Source organism: Oryzias latipes, chromosome 9 (assembly GCF_053564925.1).
Source record: "Oryzias latipes strain Hd-rR chromosome 9, Olatipes_Hd-rR_3.1".
Classification (NCBI taxonomy): Eukaryota; Metazoa; Chordata; class Actinopteri; order Beloniformes; family Adrianichthyidae; genus Oryzias; species Oryzias latipes.
This window is the reverse complement of record NC_136245.1, coordinates 8,866,102-8,889,323: the sequence shown is the minus strand read 5'-3', so window position 1 is coordinate 8,889,323 and position 23,222 is coordinate 8,866,102. Positions and strand designations below refer to the sequence as shown.

The following is a 23,222-nucleotide window of genomic DNA, read 5'->3' as shown; positions in this document are numbered from 1 at the left end:
GCGAAGCTGCAGCAGAAGAAATTTGCTTTTTCATTATTACAGGATGAGAAACAGACGTGCAGGACACAGTGCAGCTGCGCAAACTGTGAGACGTGAGGAGCCGCAGTCCTCAAAGTCTTTATTAGGATTATGGAGGGAGAGGATCGATTATTTATTGTTTTTTTTTTTTTGTTTTTTGAAATGTATCAGTATATTTTTCCTGATTTTTTGTCTTTGAAAATCATAGTGTTATTTGGTCATTGCTTTATTTCATAAATATTTGAGAACCCAATGTGGCCCGCGAGTTCAAATAATTGCCCATCCGTGCATTAGAGCTTCACAGCACCACAGGCTGATCTCCATCTATGTTGGATTGATGCAGTAAAGAAAAGGAGGCCCAACCACCCATCTTTAGAAGTTGCATATTTATTCTTAAAACGTCGTTTTTGATTGATCTGACGTGATGGTGTAATTTTCTAAAAAATAAAAAAAAGAGAGAGAAAGAAAAGTTTCACATTTAATTGTTTTTAGATTATAATCAACAAAATTACAAAGGCAACAAATGTAATTTTGTTTCTATTTTATACTATTGTATAACTACTATTTTCAAATCTATCTGTAATACTAAGGGCAGTTTATCTTTTTGAATTGGCTACAAAAATATTGAACAATTATGTTTTTTATATTTTATATTTGTTTACTTTAACCCAAAAAAAACTTGAGTTTTTTCCTTCTTTTTTTTCAGTCAACCATAAGTTGAAGCAAGCCTCTTTTTTCAAGTATTGTAATATTTCCTAGAAGTAAACTCCAAAGAGCATCTTTTAACAAACAAAAAAAGTCAAAGAAATGCAGACTCAATTCAAATTAAAGAAGTCTCCACACTTGAGTTCCAGTGACAAGAAAAGCTTTAGAAATTTACATATTTTCATAACAAAACCATAAGGAGCTAAAAACTTCAGTGAGATTTCTTTTATTTAAATTGAAATCAACAGCGCAATTTTGGGTGAAAGAAAAAAAGTCTAAACATCTTTCAGAGAACATCATAAAGTTGAAAGAAAAGGTTGGCAGCCACATTTTTTAATAACAGCTCAAGTGCTCCAATGTCTGAAGGCTGAATCCAGAAACGGAAATACTCTAAAGACTCAGGAATAGATAAAGAAAAACACAATCACGCTGATAGAAAATACTCACAAAGTAACTAACGGATTAAAATTAACTTTTAAGTAGTCAAGATTTTTGGCCTGAAAGCCGTAGCAGCCGGTCTTTATGCTAATCATTAAGCAGAAAGCAATCAATCATAAGGTCAACAATTAAATGAAAAAAGATAAGATCAGTTTAGGAATGGGAGAAATCTTCATTTAAAAACAGTTTTCTACCACTTCTAAGTACTGATTTAACTACAAAAAAATCAATTTAATCTGAATAAAACTGAATTACATCCACTTTTTTCCCCCTTTAAGCCAAATAATATACTTCATTCACGCTTGTAAAGGAGCATTTTACTTTCTTATGATGACTGTGTCGCCTGACGTTGGGATGGAACTCAGTTGTAGCTGGGGTAGCATAAATGCAAACATTCAATTACCTGTGGAGTTGCATTTATTCAGTAAATACTAATACTAAATAATGTTACATTTTGAAAAACAAATAAAAGATTTAATGCCTAATTGAGTGTGCAGTTGTGTAGTCTCCAAGTCCCCCAGAATTTCCATTCAGATTTAATGTAAAATATTTTTATAATCAAAAGATGTAACTCATCAGATCTAACTAATATTAGAATTAGTGCCATTTTATTATAACCCTACTATTATTCAAATATAAACACTGTAAAACTAGTTAGGGGGAGATTAAAGATGGATTTCATGATTGATGAGGGCAATTTTGACCCAAACAAGCTGCAGACCTTTAAGTTAGGCTTGGAGTAAAGCATGCTTTCATTTCATTTGGAAAGGGCACACTAATCTGGAAGCTTTTCTCCTTTTTCCGACAACACTGAAAGAATCATTTCGAAAGTCTTGGTTATGCAGAGCAGCTGGACACAGGCTTTCATCACACGTGCATTAGCAGCCACCCCTGCACCTCATGCCATGGCACCAGTTATGATTTCATTATAAACTGTGTGATTTTCCAAAGGAAGTGCAAGAACATAAAGGATTTCAACATATAGATGCATTTTTAACATTATTTATTGCATGCAGTACTTTAAAATATTTGAAATATTGGGGTCAATTTATAGAATCTTGAATTCCCGATTATTTTTCCGAAAATCCTGATGTAAGTTATAGATTATTTCTGAAGGTTGGATGAATTTCTTGACTGTTTTGAGGCCATAAACCTATATGTAACCTAATACACTTTAATGTTAAGTGTTTGTGCTAACCATTGACTGTGGTGATAACCAGGACCATCTTTTGCATCACTGCTGTGGAAGCGCTTTGGCCCACTCAGCCCTGCAGCATTGTTGTAATTCAGATGCAATAGAGGCTTGTCAAGCATGAACCGTTGTTGTCATGTTGTACCACAGCCTCTCAGTCAGACTCTACACGCTTATTTAAGGGCTTTTGAATCAACTGCATTTCATTAGCAAATGAAGGCTGCTACTTAGCCTCTTAATTCCTACAGAAAGTGTCCTTACTTACTCATATGATGTGCCTCTTTATGTGATTAAGATGTCATCAAATATTTACCATGCCCTCTTTTTGCACTCTTATTCAAATTTAGTTTCTTGAGCACAACAATATCAGAGCTTCCTTGAAAAACGGGATCTATTTTTCACCATGCTCTCCTCCGTGCAGTGAAAGAAGAAATAGTTTTGTATGTTAATGTCGTGCACAAAAGAGAGATTTTTATAAGATAAGAACCTGCCTAAAAAACCCACGCCTTGCTATCCCAAATGATGTTTTTAACCTTCAACGTTTGTTGTTGAAAACTTGTTCATGGTGTGAAAAGCATCAGGTTAATGCAGTGCCTGAGTCTGCTTCGCCTCTTGCTCTGAGGCTGTTTTTAGAAGTGGCAGCTCTGAAGGCAGCCATAAGTTCAAGATTGCATTTTTTTCCTCTTTTTTGGAATTGTTCTGATGTTTGAACATTTACCCACCAATAAAGAAAAGTAATAGGAGATTTTTTTTAACAGAAAAGGTCTGAATAACAAACATACACTAATGGATGCATTTTCATTTGCGAAAAAAGTATTTGACCTCTTTGCAAACGGGAAAACTGTCGAGATCAGATGAGAGGTCAGATGTGTTTTTTAGTTGACCACTAGATTTTGCACATGTCCTTAAGGTTTTTTTGGCTCAGAGTTGGTTGAACTAAATGTTAAAAGGTATGAGTTTAGTTCAATTCACAGATAATAACTGAAATAATAAGGCATTTTAAAAATAGATCAAACTAAAAGGAGTAAACAAAAATGGTTTTAAACAAAATAGCTCCCACTGATAGTCACACAGCTCTATAAAATACATCGCATATAGGATTGATTGTTTGAAAAGATTAAAATTTAAAACAAAAAATGTTTATTAATGGGAATTCAGACATTGCATAATATGTGATTTATACTGTATTGACAGTCAGCATAAAATATGTTTTGAATGAAAGACATTGACCTTTACTTGCCTCAAAGGTGTCAGAGGAGAGTTTTCAGTGGTATATAAACAATGCTAACACTATGAGATCAAATTTTGATCTTTGACCTATTCAAGACTCTAATCCCCAAACAGTTTATGCCTTAGTCACAACTGCCCTTGCAGGTGGGTAACGGACTGTTTTCAGGGGGGAAAATTGGTCAAATCTGTACAGGGCACGTGGCTGGTCCGCCGAAATTTTACGATCATAGACCACTCGGTGAGTAGAGCAAACATGTTCATGCACATTTTTTTTCTATGGGCATGCTGCAGGTCAGAGGTCATAACAAACACTTAAACAACACATAAAGGTAAGTAAGGGTGAAGTATGTGAGACGCAGGCACATCGTATGGGTTTTTCAGTTTTTCAACCCGCCAGAACCCTAAGTAGTGACCAAGGAGCCCGTTGGAGCTGTTCACTTAATAAGTGCACGCCCCTGGCGCACCTGTTGCTCCTGACGCACTACTTGCTTGCAGTCTGACTTTTAAAAAAAACTAGGACATTACACAATCAGAGCATAGTTTGTGCAGACATCCTACAGGCGTCCTATGAGCCCTTATATGTCACCTGCACACCCCCTGCGTGCAGCATTTGCTCGTGAGAAGCCAGTACGCCCATTTAACTACAGTAAGGGCACCGAACGACAATGTCAACAACTTATATTTTTCTTTCAAATGCTATATAATTTACTCCCCACAAAAACGACAATAGTATGTTCCATTTTCATAACGTCACTTAAGGGGGGGGGGGGGGGGGGCACAAGGGACTTGTTCATACACTTATTCTTTTAATCCATCTTTTTGTAAATATTTATATTTTAAAATGGTCAAACTATGTTTGCAGAATGAAATTCCTCAAACATCTATATTGTTATTAGGTTGGAAAAGAAGGTTGTTTAAAAGACCCACTCCAATGAAAATCCTGTCTTTGGTGTTTTTAACACGTTCTCTTAGCATTTTTCTCATGACGGAGGACACATACAAAGAAAACTAGCCTAAAATGCATTTCTGAGTATTTATTTTTTTCAAATTGCTAACCAGGAGCAGATGGCAAAAAACTGCAGTTGAACAAAGCCTGTAGCAGAGATGTGGGTGATGCAGTCGGGGGGGGGGGGGGGGGGGGGGGGGGGCACACGCTCTCTGCTCCACTCCTTTCTGATTCATCCACTTGCAGACCAATAGATCCATTCAAGTCTTTGTTTTTTCTTGTCCGAGTTGGCATTTGGCTCAAAAAGTACAGTTGGATAGCTCTGATGTTTCTGTCCAGTACCTTAAAAGATTGTCTCACTTTACTTTGCATTTCATTACTGGATATGGAAATGAAGGAAACTGTTGTCCCTTATATGTTGCTGCTTAACGGCCACCATTTTCTGCCTGTAGGTTATCACACTGGCTGACTTGACACATCTATAATAGTGCTGGTGTCTTCCTTTTTGTCTTCTTACATGGGCAGAACTCAAAATCAGCACTGTCTGCATTCCCTTATTACTATTCAGATGTAAGATCCAAGATAATCCACCTTTAGCATTCTAAGTGTTTCTGGTATTTTGATCATTTAAATATTATTTTGACAGTCTAACTATATTAAGTACACATTTAGAACAAGTTTCCACCACTGACAGAGACGTCCTTCTCCCCCAAGGACAGCAAACTGATGCCAAAGAAGAGAATTCTGATTACAGTGAAAACCTTCAAACAGTTTCATCTATAAATCATCCAGATGTTTGGCAAACCTCCTGAGGTGTCACCCATGTTTTATTTAGAGAGCTGAACTTACTGGAAACCGCATGATTTCAGTTCTTCATCCAGACCTGAGTTTAACCAAACTATTAACCACAACTGAATCAGTCTCGACTAAGAAAAAACAGTATTGTTTTATCAAAACCATCAATCTTTTTTTTTTTAAACAAAAAACTGCTTTGCATTAGGTTTTAAATTGAATTCTAATTTCTTAATGGAAGTTGGGCCTTTGTGTAAATAAATCACTAGTTAGATAAACACGCTTTTATTGACAAAGAAAAAAAGCAATTGTTAATGGCTAGAAATAAAAGAAACGGACATTATATTTTGTCTTTTATGTTAGCCGTGATGAAATTTGATTAATTGCTTTTTGGAGCCGTGTAGTTTCTGTAGGAAGAACGAAGATAAGGAAGGCTCCTATCTGTAATCTCATCTCCAGACTTGTATAAAAATCCTAGAGGTCTAAAATGTTACTTATTAATAGGGAATGGCATTGCTATGGCTCCTAAAATACAAAAAAGCCATAACTTTTTCAATTGTGCTTTTATTTTTCATTGCACTGTCTTTTGCTGTTCAAATAAACCTACAGAGAAAAGCAAAAGACTGATCATTTATTTGTAGTGAAGACCAAAAATAGATGCACTAAAGTCACAAAGAGGTAAAGGGATTGAGAAATCCCAAAAGCACAAACAACAACATAGAAACAATCAAATAATGCATCAAAATTAAGATAAACTGTGATGTTTTTAAAGTCCCACTCCAAACATCATTTGATCCATATTAAAAGCGTTCCCAGATGTCTTTAATTAGGATTATGCCTTTTTTAGGCAAAATCAAAAACCCTGTGTCGTTTTCTACAACATAATTTCTGCAGAGCGGTACAAGTTCATTAGAAATTTTCCTCTGAGTTGTGAGTGGTTTTCATACAGAGTAAGTCCACCCCCACTTCCTGACATCCATCTGTTTACACTCTCTCCAGCAAGCCCCTCACAACCCAGATATAACATTATTGGTGCAACAAAAATGGGGAAATGTGTTGGAGCTATCCAGCCATGTTTTGAGCCAGACACTAGCTCAGATGAGGAAAACGAAGACGTACATGGATCTAGTCGTCTACAAGTGGATGCATCAGAATGGAGCGGGGAGGTTGTGGCTTGCCATTGTAGCTTCTACTTTACACCTATGAGCTTTTTCAAACAGCATTTCTGCTCCTGATTCATAATAATTTGAATAAAGAAATACTCTGAAATTCAATTCTAAGATTTGCTTTTTGCATCTTCCATCATTAGAAAAATGCCACAATAATATATTAAAAACACCAAAAAGAAAAACGTCAACAAAGTGAGCCTTTAAAGGGATAAAGAAATTCAAAAACATAGATAGAAATTATCACAAAACGTCAAAACTGTCGTGTTTTTAGTTTATGGAATTCGTGCGACAATAAAAGCAAACCATAACAGGTGGAAGGATCTTCATTAAACGAACATGACTACATGTTAATTTAGCTTAAGCTATAAAACTATAGCAGGTCTTGAAAAGTTAGATCTGTGGCTGTGCACTTCACGTAAAACAAGAATGACTCGGACAATTTTAATGGACCAGAAGGAAAAGACGTGATGACGTCACTGCTGTTAAGGACGCTAAATGTGAGTCAACCTTCTGGTCCCACCTTACACGTCTTACAAGTCACGTACTTGGCTAAACACCACATAGGAACCTCCTAAAAGTGACGTTACTACTTACTTTTTGTACTTGTTCATTACGAAGTTCGGCGCTGGTATTAGCGGACAGGCTTGAAGCTAACATCTTAGTTGATTTCAGGCGTCCACGTTCTCCGTCTCTAACGACTTTTCAGGAAGCTTGTTCACAAAAATTGCGTCCCTGAGGGACGAACTAATGTTGCGTTTTGTTTTTCTAAGATATATCCGCCTTCTTAAAATTGTTTTCTATTGGCTATCTGGCAGTCTTGACATACACTAAATACGAAGTTGAAAGAATCAAGAAACTCCCAACTTCCTGGACAGGACGAGTTGAATACGTCATAATATTTTGCCGGCGCTGATTGGCTGCAAACGGAGAGCAACATGATCCGTCACAGTTTTGACTCAAGCAATCCAGATTTGGGCTGTTTTAATGACAGCAACTTTATTTTTTAAACACAATTGACTTTGTTGGGGAAATTATATATTCATTCAAGAAAATGGTCAAGTTCCAAACCAAAATTGGTGCACTATTTGCATAAATTTAATTAAATATGGTAAAATTATTGAGCAAATTCAAAGAAAAAAGCAGTTACAGCATTTTCAATGTTTAGATTTTTGAAAAAAATAAAGACATTTTGAAATATACATAAAATATACACATTTAAATATATCTAATATTTCTGTATATACAGTATATCTGAGGAACGGACTCCTCCCAAATGCCATGTAGATTTTGTTCATTGTTACAATCTGTGTAAGGAATGTCTAAGATTTTTCTGAGACATTCTGATTTATTTTTTCTGTTCTTGTGGTTCACATAATGCTGTTTTCAGTACTTAAAGTACCGGTATTTAAAATCCTTGTTGTTAAATACTGAATTGTTTCAATACTTGGGAACAATTCAATGTGCCTAGCAAAACCTGTTAGGTTTTTTTTTTTTCTTTTTTTTGGAGAGCAGATCTAGTTTTTGTCTGTTCTTCATTTTTTGGTAGCAAGAATAATTCTTCATGAAGTGTTCTATTTTTGTTATTTCCTGAACTTAATCAAAATGAGAGTTGTAATGGAAGCAGGAGAAGTCCTTCCTGGGGTAATCTTGCTTGGTTCCACAAATAACAGAATTTTGGCTCTCACTTTACAGTGTGAAGGTCCTGGTTTAAATCCCCGCTGGGACCTTTCTGTTCCTGTGTGTACTCAGGAGACTCCAGCTTCCTCTCTCAGTCCAAGTCATGCTATATTTATTTGACTACTCTAAGTTGTCCCTGCATGTGTGTGTGTGTGATTGTGTGGCCCTGCAACAGGCGGGCAGACCTGTCCAGGATGTGTACAGCCCAACAGTGGCCAGGGGGGTATTCCAGAAAGCAGGTTATGCTAGCTCCCACAATAAGTTTGAGGCTAAGGAAGTTGATAACCTCAGCTTTCGGTTCCAGAAATGGAGGTATGTTTCAGGGTAGGTCAAGTTGCCATGGCAACTCATGCTCTGAACATAACCTGGTCCGGAGCAGGTTTAGTTGAAGAATAGTTTGTTTACAGAGAGGTGAAACAGCATGGCGTGTCCATTTGAAGATGATTTAGTGGATGAAAAAGCTCAGATAATACTTTTTCCACCATGAGAGGGTGATGAGACCAAATATGGATGTTGGAAAGAGAAACTTTTTTACTTTGATCTAACTTAATTATTTGCTTCAGTTAAGATAAATCGTTTTTTTGTTAGGTCACCTTAAAAAATAACACATAGTTTTCAGACAATTATTTTCCTTTTATTCAAATTAATTCAATTAAGTAGGTGTAACTTTGATGCCGCTGTTAGATCGGCACCGCAAGGGATTCTGGGATATCATTCCCTTTGCCTGTCTGGACGGATTTGGGTTTAAGTGTGGGTTTTTTACAAAATGTGTTTAGTTGTATAGCTGTTTTACCGTGTTTCACCGTGTTTTGCCGTGCTATTTTGTCCTACTATGCTTAACTCTCTGCACCATGAGTGAGAGTAAAGTAGAGGATGATGAGTTCAAATAGTACCTCTACCACCCTTACTTGTTATGACAGTGAAGGAAAATTCTGTGATGAAATTTTGCACTCCGTGCATTTTTTTCTGTTCTTTTTATTGTTATAAAAATGAGCATATCTGCCGGCTCAAACTTAGACATATGAACGTTCAAGAAATATAAGTAATTAAGATGGAAAAAAGATTAATGGAGTAATGTGACATTTAGTTAGATAAATACGTAAATTTGAGTTGTATAAACAATTATTGAGTTTGAATAAATTTAACTAAATTATCTTTCAGCCGTGTTACTTTTTTGATGGACTTATAATTTCTATCCGCCGTCATTAAAATCTCAGACTCCGTCTCACTTCCGTCTCAAGTGTCGCGCTTTCTTTTTTTCTCTCCACGCGTTTCCATGGTGACTCCAGAAATCGGCGATCTATTGAGAATGTCTTTATGTACCGTGCGTTAACCCAGGGTTACCAAGTCGAGCGTAATTACGCCAACTCATATCCGGTCTTTTGGAACCGACATACCCAGAGTAAGCAAGTTCAGGCGGATTTCAGCCAGAGTTCAGGCTTAAAGTCAGGCTAGTTTAAACATGCTTCCTGGAATACCCCCCAGGTTAAGCTCCTGCTTGGGGGTTAAGTAAATTGATGACCAATCAGATGGAGAAATCTTGGTGTTCAAATATTGTAGATCTAATTGTGGCTATTTTTGCAAGTTAATTTGATTTAAATCTCTTGTGTAACACAACTGAAAATTTTAAAAGAGCTGCGTAAAAATATTTAAGTTATAACAACCAAAATAAGTTAACATGACTTTCAAATCAGAAAGTTTAACCAGTATTTTGGTTAAACAAGATATTTTAATTCAATACAACAAAAGGTTATGTTAATAAAACAGGTCATGTAAGTTATCTTTACCTAAACTAAATAGCACTCTCTCAACCTTATTGACTATATATGAGAACTGGAATTTTGGCATCTCTGGTTTGGGCATCTCTGGTACCGTACTAAAGTGGTTTTAGCCCCATCTCACAGATTGAAGATTTTACGTAAGTATAGATGCATGCTCCTCAAAGGTCTTTGACATCAATTGTGGGGTCCCCCAAGGTTCAATTTTAGGCCCACTACTTTTTAATCTTTGTATGATGCCACTTGGGGATGTCATCAGGAGGCATGGCGTTTTTTTTCATAACACCAACTCTACATCTCTTGGTCTCCTAATGACGAAGAGTCATTCAACAAACTCTTCAAATGCATTTTAGACATTAAGTCATGGATGGCAGAGAACTTCCTACAGTTTAACCAGGACAAAACAGAGGTTTTAGTGATCGATTCTGAAGACAAGAGAGATATTGTTTTATCTAAACTAAAGAATTACAAAACTTCTCAGTGTGCAAGAAACCTGGGTGTTATTTTTGACTCAGAGATTAATTTTATACCACAAATTAAAAATATCACGATTAATTTTATACCACAAATTAAAAATATCACGAAAACAGGATTTTATCATCTAAAAAATATTGCCAGAGTCTACCTATTTCTCTCTTTTGTCAGCACAGAGGGGCTACTACATGCTTTTATTTCCAGAAGATTAGATTATTGTAATGCCCTGCTCTCTGGTCTTCCTAGAACAAGGATATCAAACCTTCAACTGCTGCAAAATTCAGCAGCACATGTATTGACGAGGACAAGGGGGCGGGAACACATTACACAGATTTTAAAATCGCTGCATTGCCTCCCTGTGCACTTCAGGATTGATTTTAAAGTTCTTTTATTGGTTTATAAATGTTTTTGTGGTCTCGGGCCTTCATATTTATCTGATATGATTTGAAAGTATGAGCCCTCGCGGACCCTCTGATACAGGCCTTTTGGCTCTCCCAAGAGTTAGAACTAAAACATACGGCAAGGCCTCATTCAGTTATTACGGACCTCGCCTTTGGAACAGCCTCCCAGAGAGCCTCAGGGCCTCAGAGGTTGTTCATGTTTTTAAAGGAAGGCTTAAGACCTACCTTTTTAGTTTAGCTTTTAGTTGAATTTTATGAATTTATTTGATATTTTAACTATTTATGTTCTCTTTTTACTAGTTTTATATGTGTATTTATATACATTTATTTATTTAATTATTTGTATTTATTTAGTCATTTATTTTTAATTTTTTAGTACCATTTTTATATGTATATTAAGGTTTATGTAATTGTTTTTTTCTTGTTCATCTTTTAAATATATTTTAATTTAAATTTTATTACTTTTACATTTTATTTGTAACTCCAGTGTGTTCCTCTGAGGGATCCTCCACATCGGTGACTGAGCCTTCTCAGTGAACGGGGTCACTGCAATGGGATCTCCCGGGTCTGATTCTTTTGATTGGATCTAGGGGTCCTGTGGTAGTGTACTCTGTGAACTAGGGGTGGCGGTCACTGATGTGGACATTTCCCCAAAATATCGTTTCCCCACTTCAGGACAAAGCCAAGTCTCTACATTCCATCATTTTATGACTCTTTTTATCATGGTGCATGTATATGTGTGTGTGTGTGTGGGTGGGTGGGGGGGGGGGGGGGGTCGGCATTGTTTGTTTTGTCATTTTGTTTTTAAATTTGATTATATTGTATGATGCAAAGTGCTTTGAGTGACATTTATTGGAAAAGTGCTATGTAAATAAAGGTTGATTGGATTGGATTGGATTGGATTGGATTGGATTGGATTGGATTGGATTGGATTGGATTGGATTGGATTGGATTTGACTTCTACAGCAAAATAAACATGTATTACGCAATCATTCCATTTGTCAGAATAACCATTCTCGGTCTGCTACCTTCTTTTTAACATGTTCTTGCTAATCCTAGTTTGAATCCTTACTTATATTTTTACTTATTCTTATTTTTGCTGTAGCACAAGTTATTCAAGTTGAATCTGTTCAATCAGATGCCTTAATAAAAGTATGTGGTCTTGCGCCGAACATTCATAACATTTGATTGACAGATTCTCCCAAGCCGCCTTTCAGTGGAGGGTGTGTGATCTTTATAAAATGCTTAGTTCTGATTGGAGAGACTGGTTAGGATTGTAGACTCAGACCGACTTGGACCAATCACTTCTTACTGACAATTTTTATTTCCAACATGGCAACAGCCATACCGCAAAGAAACAGTGACTGAATTTTGAATAGAATTTTCTTCAATTTGTTGGAACTGGAAGCAAGTCATTTTCTATGGGTGATGTCTCACTCACTTGGTCCAGTTCTCTCATACAGTCCATGGACTGTATACGAATTGGACTAAGTAACCCGTCCCCCCTTGCATTCCAAAAGGAAGTACCCACTGGTCCAAAAAGCTGAAATCACATAGACTTCCAATTAGAAATGACCAGCTATTACTTATTTACTACATTTGTCAGAATCACTATTCTTTTAGTGGTGTGGACTAGAGCCCTGCGCGGGACTATTTTCTTCATCCCGCTCCCGCCCGCACCCGCTGAATTTTTGACCAATCCCGCCCGCTCCCGCAACGTATGCGTTACACTCCCGCCCGCTCCCGCAATATGTATGTCCACTCCCGCCCGCACCCGCAAAACTCATAGAATTTAGTCCCGCACAGTAATAGAGATGCATTGATTTTGTATCGTCTCCCGTCCCGCAGGACAAAAACACGTATTTGTATTGATATTATTAAAGAGATTCATGTCCCTCCTCCAGCCTCATCTTTTCATGCATTCCTCTTGTGTAATGTGCAACTTAATTATTAAATATATTTTTACAAATCCTGTTCTGTTAAGTGTGCGTGTGTGCGCGCGCAGACAGACGGCCTGAAGCGCGCTCTTAGTAAGAGGCGGGGCGGGGCGGGGCGGGGCGTTGCACACCCCCAACAACAGGTTAGATGACAGAGGCCATTAGGCGTCTCTACCTGGTGCCTTCACGGAGCTTCAGTACATAAGAATCAAACAGCTGCACAGCCTAACGTAGTCCGCTATTATATATTCATGAGATATTCATGGCAACACTGATCCCGCAGGTTTTTTTTTTTTGCCGCCCGCTCCCGCCCGCAGCACAATTCAAACCGCCCAATCCCGCGAGATTTGGGTTGGGTCCCGCGGGTCCCGGCGGGACCCGATCCCAATGCAGCCCTCTAAATCATGACTCAGACTGACTCAGTATACTGCATACTGATGTCATCTGACTCCAATAGGTGGCATAAATATCGCAAAAAAAATGGCCACTGAATTGACTTCATTTCATTGGAGCCCAATGTAAGCCATTTCCTGTGGGTGACGTAACACTTGCATGGTCCAGTTCTCATTTACAGCCAATGATAACAGTGGTGGACAAAATTGTTGGTACCCCTCAGTTAAAGAAAGAAAGTCCACAATGCTCACTGAAATGACTTGAAACGTTCAAAAGTAACAATAAATTAAAGTTTATAGAAATTAAATAATCAAAATCAGCCATTACTTTTGAGTTTTTGATTAACAGAATTATAGAAAAAAAAATAATGAAATTGGGCTGGACAAAAATGATGGTACCCATAACTTAATATTTTATTGCACAACCTTTTGAGGCAATCACTGCAATTAAACGGTTTCTGTATTTGTCAATGAGCCTTCTGCACCTGTCCACAGGTATTTTGGCCCACTCCTCATGACCAAACTGCTCCAGTTGTCTCAGGTTTGACGGGAGTCAAAGGATTCAGATCTGTGCTCATAGAAGGCCACTTCAGAATAGTCCAACGCTTTTCTCTTAGCCATTCTTGGGGGTTTTTGGCTGTGTGTTTTGGATTGTTGTCCTGTTGGAAGACCATGACCTGCGACTGAGACCAAGCTTTCTGACACTAGGCAGCACATTTCTATCCAGAATACCTTGACAATCTTGAGATTTCATTTTACATTGAGCCTCCTCCATGTTTCACAGTAGGGGGCAGTGTTCTTTTCATTGTATGCTTCATTTTTGAGTCCACGAACATAGAGCTGATGTGCCTTACCAAAAAGCTTCAGTTTTGTCTCATCTGTCCAAAGGACATTTTCCCTTTTACTTTTTATTACACTTATGGTTCAAACTTAATTCATTAAGCATGTATTATCATCTCCAAATTATATTACATTTGAAGACAGCACAGCCAAACTATTTTCTCACAAGTTTCTTCTCACACTCCCTTTTTCTTTCTGTGTGTGCCCTCGACCTTGGAGCACCTCGCCTGTAACAACCTGTGGGCATGATTTTCACACCATTGTCCAGTGTATAATCTTCTGAATATGCAAATGCAGGGTTCTTATACCAAGCCCATCTTCCTGAGTCTCGGAGTTCAGACTTTGAATGCATCATTTTCATCTGTCTGTCCCCTTCGTACAAAATGTCTGTGCTGTTTGTACGAAGTAAAATCTTCCTCAAAAAGATAAGTACCTGTTTCTGAGTCATTATAAATTCGTTTCTGTGTGCAGGAAGCTGTGGGTACGAGCCTAAACTTTCCTATTTACAGTCCTATTTAGAAAAAACAGTTTCCTTACACTTGTCAACATGCATTTTTGCAAATTCCAGTCTGGCTTTTTTATGATTTCCTTTCAACAGTGGTGTCCTCCCGGTCGTCTCCCATGAAGTCCACACTGGCTCCAACAAGGACGAATGGTGCGATCTGACACTGATGTACCTTGATCTAGGAGTTCACCTTTAATGTCTTTGGAGGTTGTTCTTGGCTCTTTGGATACAGTTCCAACTATCCGTCTCCTCAATTTGTCATCAATTTTCCTCTTCGGGCACGTCCAGGGAGTTTAGGTACTGTCCCGTGGGTCTTAAACTTCTGAATAATATGTGCCACTGTCGTCACAGGAACTTCAAGCTGCTTAGAGATGGTTTTATAGCCTTTACCTTTAAGATGTTTGTCTATAATTTTGTTTCTAATGTCCTGGGACAATTCTCTCCTTGGCTTTCTGTTGTCCATGTTCAGTGTGGTTCACACCTTTTCACCAAACGGCAACGTGACTATTTGTCTCCCTTTAAATAGGCAGACTGACTGATTATGGGTTTGAAAACAGCTGTGATGTCAACTAAAGGACATACCTGATCTTCATCATGACCCCCTGGGCAATTAGTTCTCAGACCATCATTTTTGTCCAGCCCTATTTCATTAGTTTTTTTCTTTTTTTTTTTTTTTTATAATTCTGTTAATCAACAACTCAAAAGTAATGGCTGATTTTGATTATTTAATTTTCAATAAATTTTGATTTATTGTTAGTTTTGAACGTTTCAAATCATTTCAGTGAGCATTGTGGACTTTCTTTCTTTAACTGAGGGGTACCAACAATTTTGTCCACCACTGTATATGGTTTGAAATTTTATTTTTGCTTTCTAAACGAGGAATTTCCAAAGCAGGGTTATTTTGTACAGGTTTTATTGAAAATTGATCAAGTGTACCATACTTTTTTTTTTTTCAAAAGCCCCTTTTTCCAAAACTGCAATTGGGTAAGGGCTTTCTATGTCTAATCACAATGAAGATGTGTCATTTGTGGGGAAAATAGCTATATAAATTGTTTGGGGAAATATGGTGGGGTCACCTTGTACTTCATGTACTTCATTTTAGATATGCACACAAAAAGATTTTTCTATGCTTAGCAGTATCAATTATGGATATTAAAATGTATATGCATTTGATAGATTTAATATGAACATAAAATCCTATAGAATAAAACAAAAACAAAAAAAAGAGCATATAAAATAATGCAAGAAGGATGTTGCACAGAATAAAATTCTACAACTCTGTAACGACATTTTGCACAGCTGTATTGCACGTTGGTGCAGCGATAAGGGAGTATTGTGCGGAGTTCAGCAGTCTTATGCCATGTTGAAAGAAGCTATTCCTGAACCTGGCTTTCCTGCTGCGAAACCTCTTTCCCGAGGGCAGCTGTAAGAAAAGTCCATTTTGTAATTAAAGATAAGAATCTCATCTCATGCCATTCAGACAGTGTTTTTCAGCAGTGTTACGGATGGAAGGAGGTGAAGTCACAAGGTTTTTCTTTGCTTTCCTGACCACCCTCTGTTAGAATTTCCAGTCAGAGACAAGCCTCTGACCAAACAGAGATGCAGCTACTGTGCCTTCTATCGTTCCATCTGAAACAACTGATGCAAGCAGAAAAAATATAATAATATTAATTTTAAACATGACTATCTTCACACTAAATTTGTATTGAAAAATATACATATTTGATGTATTCATGGATAAGAAAAAAGTAAAAAAAAAAATAACAAAACTGACCTTGACAGTTCTGAGGGTGGAAATGTCTTGTTGATGCCAGAGGTCAGAGGAAAATGGCCAGACTGATTCCATCTGATAGAAAGGCAACAGTAATTCAAATAACCACTGGTTACAACCAAGATCTGCAGAAGAGCATCTTTGAATGTACAACATGTCAGACCTTGAGGCAGAAGGACTACAACAGCAGAGGACCACACCGGGTGACACTCCTGTCAGCTAAAAACACGAAAGTGAGGCTACAATTCACACACGCTCGCCAAAATTTGGGAATAGAAGATTGAAAAAAAATGATGAGTCTCGATTTCTGCTTCAACATTTCGATGGTAGGGTCAGGATTTGGCATCAACAACATGAAAGCATGGATCCATCCTGTCTTATATCAATGGTTCAAGCTGAAAAATCTGCAGCAACTGTGTGATGCTATCATGTCAATGTGGACCCAAACTCTCTGAGGAATGTTTCCAGTATCTTGTTGAAGGCAAAAGGGGGTCCAACCCAGTGCTAGCAAGGGGTACTTAGTAAAGTGGCAGGCGAATGTATATTCCACAAACCCACAACTTATCAGAAAAAATAAAATGTGATGAATGAAAAATGCAAAACACAAAAATGACAATAAAAAAGAAGGATCAGCTTTTAAAATTCAACATCTGGACTCTCAAAAGTGAGCAAAAAAGGTCACCTGTTGGTTTTTTCTCGTCTCTTTGACTTACCAAGTTCTTCCAAGGTTAGACATAACATCAGTTCAATTGTCCAAGAAACCACTTTTATACTTGTACAACAGCAAACCTCACAGTGAGCTGCGGACTAATTGAGATTTTTATTCTTGGTTTTTCCAAATGTTACCCATAATTGTGCATTTATGTGTATTTCAATTATAGAATTTTTGTAACGGACAAATTACCTGTGATAAGATATGGAGCTCTACTGTTATGCTGTAATTGAAATCCTTCAGACATAAGCCTTATTGCTGTATTTTCATCACTCATGATCAGAGGTTGAGCTGAACGAATTTAAAGTGGAACTGAACTCCAATTAAAACTTCTATAAAAAACCAAAGACAAATATTTCAAGGATTTTGACTGGGAGAGAGAGTTTATTTATTTATTTAAAACAAGGGATAATGCACAAAAGAACATTAATCATGTCAAACATCAAAAGATGTGCCAGATGATAGCAAAAATGCTAATTTCATATTTCCTCCTGTAGTCCCCAAGTAAGAACAAGTAAAAACAAAACAAATAAAATCGCAGAAATTCAGCAAATTGGGATGGGGGGGGGGCAGAAGCATTAGACATAATTTTATGAAGTAAACACATTTTTTTAAAATTCAGAATACCCTAATTAGCAAGTAAATGACAGTGGGAGTACCGTGGTTTTTTGGCATGGATCTTCAGGTTACTTTAATACAATGATTCAAGTGGTAAAGTAACAGTTTAAAATGCTTAAGACCAGGATGTGTTGCAGTACAAAAAAACGGGGAATGATCATGCATTCAGGTATATACTTGATGCCTCAAAGGTAAGAGAGTTTCTTATGTATCTAAATGTTTGAGTGTTTTACTTAAACTTTTTGATATGGCATTTGAAACTAAGAAAACTTTGAAACTTTGAAACTGATGTAGTTACCCCCAGGTATTTAAATTCCTCTACAGATTTAATCTTTTGACCATTAACTACAATCTCTCTAATCATCCTTACAGATAGAGAATAAATCATTTATTTATAAACAGAGGAGCAGGAGAAAATGATTTCTGAAACTCAGGCATAGGAATAGGTTTTACTCCTAATAAATGGGAAAGGATATACAATTTAGGGAGATTTATTTGTAGGCACATCTAAAAGTATTAAATATTGTACAACAGATCAACATTTTTTGTCTGTCTATGTGAGATGTAAAACTGTTGGATTATTTTGGAATTATTACATGTACATTAAAAGTTTTCATGCCTTTATTTGTTGATGATTATTGCTTGCAGTTAATGGAAACCAAAAATTATATATTTGCCAAAGTTAAATGATTGTGGAAAATTTCAGTCTTGAAACTCACAACTTCACATTGCCGTCAACTCTTTCTGTCAAAACCTCTGTAAAGGTTTCTATTACGTTCACACTGCCCTCGGCAGCAAACATTCAAGCTACCATTCACACACATTTTTGGGTTTATGCCCGGCTCTACGTACAAAATGCGCGGCCACTGAAAGTGCGTTGAATGTTTAACCAGTTTGAACTGGAGGAAGGCTGGAGTGGCACAGAATCTACGCTGACGGAAGTTTGATGGGAAGTTTTCTCTGTCATTGATAGTTTGGGGTGCCATGCTGTTGGTGTTTGTCCATGATGTGTTCTCAAATTGACGTTCAATGCAGTCATCTACCACAAATTTCCACAGAATGTCATCCAGTTCCAGTTAATGACATCTCCAGAGAACCAACTCCCAGGAATCCCAGCGTGCAGTTTCAGGATGCCGCTCACCTGACTCTCGTTTGCAATCAATTAGATAACACTCAAGCACACACAGAGCCTCGCTCAGTGCAAAGTATCGTTTGTGCCACTCTGTCTGCTTACAGAGCGTTTCATCCAGACCTGGGGGGTATTCCAGTAAGCAGGTTATGCTAGCTCTCACGGTAAGTTTGAGGCTAAGGAAGTTGATAACCTCAGCTTTCGGTTCCAGAAATGGAGGTATGTTTCAGGGTAGTTCAAGTTACCATAGCAACTCATGCTCTGAACATAACCTGGTCTTGAACAGGTTTAGTTGAAGGTTAGTTTGTTTTCAGAGAGGTGAAGCAGCATGGTGTGTCCATTTGAAGATGATTTAGTGGATGAAGAAGCTCAGATAATACTTTTTCCACAGTGAGAGGGCGATAAGACCACATATGGATGTTGGAAAAATATTTTTTTTACTTTGATCTAACTTAATTATTTGTTTCAGTTAAGATAAATCTTTTTTCTTTTTGTAAGTCAGTTTAAAAATTACACGTAGTTTTCAGACAGTTATTTTACTTTCATTCAAATTAATTCAATTAAGTAGGTGTAACTTTGGTGCTAGCTGGAAGATCGGCACCGCAATGGATTCTGGGATATCATTCCCTTTGCCTGTCTGGAAGGATTTGGGTTTAAGTGTGGCTTTTTGACCAAATGTGTTTAGTTGTTTAGCTGTTTTACTGTGTTTTGCCATGTTTCGCCGAGTTATTTTGCCCTACTGACCTTATGTCTCTGCACCATGAGTGAGAGTGAAGGAGAGGATGATTAGTTCATATACCACCCCTACAGTACTGTACTGTAATGACATTGACGGAAAATTCTTTAATGAATTTTTGCACTCCGTGCATTTTTTCCCCCCGTCTTTTTTATTTTTATAAAAATGAGTATATCTGCCGGCTCAAACTTAGACATTTAAGAGTTTAAGAAATATAATTAATTAAGATGGAAAAAAGATGAATTGAATTTGAGTAATATGACATTTAGTTAGATAAATACGTAAATTTGAGTTGTATAAACAATTATTGAGTTTCATAGACGTAAAAAATTTGGTTGAATAAATTTAACTCAATTTTTTGTTACCAATAGAAGTAATTCATTTAAGTTGGCAAAATTGGATACGTTATATTTATATATATATGCGTCACAAGGAAAATGGAAACAAGATCAGAAACTCGTGCGTTTACTTTGTCTGTTCTTCTACTACAAGCAGAAACCTTCTTTTGATGATGATTCAGCCGTGTTACTTTTTTGATGGATGTATAATCTTCATACGCCGTCATTAAAATCTCAGACTCCGTCTCACTGAAGTACAGCGTTTTCTTTTTTTTTCACCACGCGTTTCCATGGTGACTCCAGAAATCGGCGATCCATTGAGAATATCTTTATGTACCTGCTGTGCACGAGCATTAACCCAGGGTTTCCAAGTCGAGCGTAATTACGCCGACTCATATCCGGTCTTTTGGAACCGAGACACCCCGAGTAAGCAAATTCAGGCGGATTTCAGCCAGAGTTCAGGCTTAAAGTCAGGCTAGTTTAAACATGCTTCCTGGAATACCCCTCAGATCTTCTGATACCTAACCCTGTTTTATTCCTCTGACCCTGCCCCAACTCTCGCATGGATCCTGACTACTCTGGTTGCTTCTCTGATGCTCCCATGCTCGTTGTTGACCTCTGCATGCCTGACCCTGATTTAGATTTGTGGACTTTTAGTTGTGCTAATAAATCTGCTGCAATTGGAACCAGCTATCTACCAATTTTGTGACAGTTAATTTTATTATTCATCAGGCTCAGTGACTACAGTGTTGGTGTCCTTGATTGATCTAAAATTAAAAAAAAAATCAATGGATTGTTGTCAAGAGCAAGATTACAGTTGCCAGACCCAATACTGCAGTTGATCTAAAGGCAGTTATCAAAACAAGTTGGGGTTCTATTAGACCTACACAGTGCTGCAGGGGCCGATCACCTCCATGCAACAGCACACTCATGCAGTGTCTTCTAATAACTGTCTTTTGGGGGATCTGTGAAGTTGGCATTGTTCTCCATGATTGAGTGGACAAAGGCCTTTCTAAAGCTCCAGAAACCATTGCCGGTGTTTTGAGTTAGGTGACATTGGGACACTATGTTGAAACATTGTGTTTGAACACAATTATCTAATTTTGCCAAACACTGATTTTAGGGGCTTCCTTTAACAGTAAGTCACAATCATCAAGAAATAAAGGCTGGAAAACTTTTAATTTAGTTGTAATGTTGCAAAACACAATACCAATTTCACTTTTTAAATGACAGACAAAAAGTATTGATCCAACACATACATGTATAGCTTTTTTAGATGTGCTTGTGTGAGTAAAGACTCTTCAACTATTCAGATCATGGAGTTGAGCTTTAAGTCAAGGGGTTTAGCAGGTGACTCTTACCTGTTGTGGTATTTTTAACATCTTATGTCAAAGCTTCCATTTTGGTTGTGAAGTCTGCTAAAATGATACATTAGAGTGATAATAGCACCTTGACGAGATGTAACAAAAAGTGTTGAAGAGTTTTCTGTGTGACGTTATTCATTTCAAGATGTGATGGCTGATGGAAAACTGGATGGGAATAGAAAATAATCTTCACCCCCAAAGAAATTCTGTCAAGGATTTTGAAAGTATTTGTATGCCCCACACCCCTCAAATCCTAAAGACTTCAATGAATCACACACTCTTGGATAATTAGATATCAGACACATGTGCCAGTTGAGGTGTTGGACCTCTTGAGGTATGAGAACCTTGCCCAGAAAAAAAATGTGTTCATTTTATTCAGCATTTCTGTTAAGGGGTCACTACACAATAAAGGAAGACACTCAATATGTTCTCCTAAACATCTATGGCCTCATCTTTAGCTTCAGTCATTAGTTTTTAGCCAGTGAACACTCATTATATAAATGGTCTTTGTCTTATCATTATAAATGGGTACATCTTCAAAACTATACAATTTATGCCATTTTCATTCAAAGTTCACAATTTATATCAATTCCCAAATCAACATAATTCAATTAAAAAACAGTTATTTTTTATTGCAAAACAATTTGCTTAGTCATGCCAACAGTTTTACATGACTAGTTGTTTAAATTGAACAAAGATGGAGCCTTAACTGGATAATAAGGAATTTTTCCATTATATACTAATGGGACACATTTTTTAGCTGACAGACACTAGGAACTGCTTTAAATTCAAATTAAGACATTAGCTTAATAAATCAATATTGCATTTTCGAAGATCAATTCACTCACTATTGATTTTTAAACAAGGCTCTATTAGTCCTTCTAAAATCCATTACCATATTCTTTGCCAATAGATTCTCCATGCAGCTTCCTGTTTCTGCATCAGTATTTCTGCAGCAAGACTGCAAAGATTGTGGCCTTTGTTCTGGTTTATTTTTCAGGTGTTTTTTTTCTGTTTTTAGGCTTGTCTTTTCATCTGACACAGTTCTATCTGATGTCATCATCATGCAGGGGTCTAGTTTTCATTTCATCCTTATCAAGTCATCTGCTTTGTTACCTTATATTTGTGTGCGTTGTTCAAATTTCTGTCATGTTTAAGTGTATTTATTAAAAGTTTAAGTTCCCACCATCAAGCCTGGTCTCCTGCATTTTGGGTTCTACACTGCCGGTTCATGACAGAAGGATTGTACTTGTTGGAGAATCTGTGTTGGAATGGCAGCCCTTCCACTAAAGCAGTCCACTTCATGCCATGCCATACCATGCCAGAGAAAAGTTTTCCTGGAGCCTTTTTCAGACCACTTCATTCATCCATCCACTTGTTGCAAAGGGGGATTGTGGGAGCCGCTCCTTCTATTGCAGAAGCCAGAGTGAGGATAGAAAATGCAAAAGGTTGTGACTTTTTCTGCACACACTGTACTGGTGTTCAAACTGATGACAGTGTTGTAGAAATGAAGATCAAGCCTAAGGAATATTATTGTATTATAGAAGGATGGAAACACAGATAATGGTTGATCTCCCTCTCAAGTAATCTTCACATACTTGAAGTAAACAAAAATGAAAAGATCTACAGTGCCAGGCAAAGCAACAGCTGGTTAAAAACAACAACAACCAATAATGTGATAGTTTCTTTGAAAGAAAAGCTCTATTATACCAGCACTGCCTTTGTTTAGTTATTACATTCATTAAATTAAAAACACTGCATGTGCTTGCTTCAGTTTCTTTTAACACCATGGACAGGAACGTTGTTGGTGTGGTGACCAATCTTCAATCAATTTGGGTGCCAAATGTTGCAGTTTCATCAAAGACCACTAAAGTCAGATATTAAAAAGGAAGGATTTCTCATGACTTCCATGTTAAAGACCCACTCTGATTAAAATCATGTTTTTGGTCTTTTTAAAATGTTCTTGTGATATTTTTTTGATGATGGAGAACAAATATAAAAAATTAAGCTTAAAATCTCATTTTTTAGTATTTCTTTATTCAAATCAATGTGAACGCAGA

General features: G+C 37.2%; 1 protein-coding gene across 1 annotated transcript in view; it reads right to left on the bottom strand.

The window, feature by feature from the left end:
- Positions 1-7,417, bottom strand: part of hk2 (hexokinase 2) — a 55,286-nt gene extending 47,869 nt beyond the window's left edge. The window contains exon 1 of the mRNA XM_004072867.5: positions 7,085-7,417. Coding sequence (XP_004072915.1) covers positions 7,085-7,147 — 63 coding nt within the window. The 5' untranslated portion in view covers positions 7,148-7,417. The remainder of the gene's footprint in view (positions 1-7,084) is intronic.
- Positions 7,418-23,222: the final 15,805 nt, after the last annotated feature.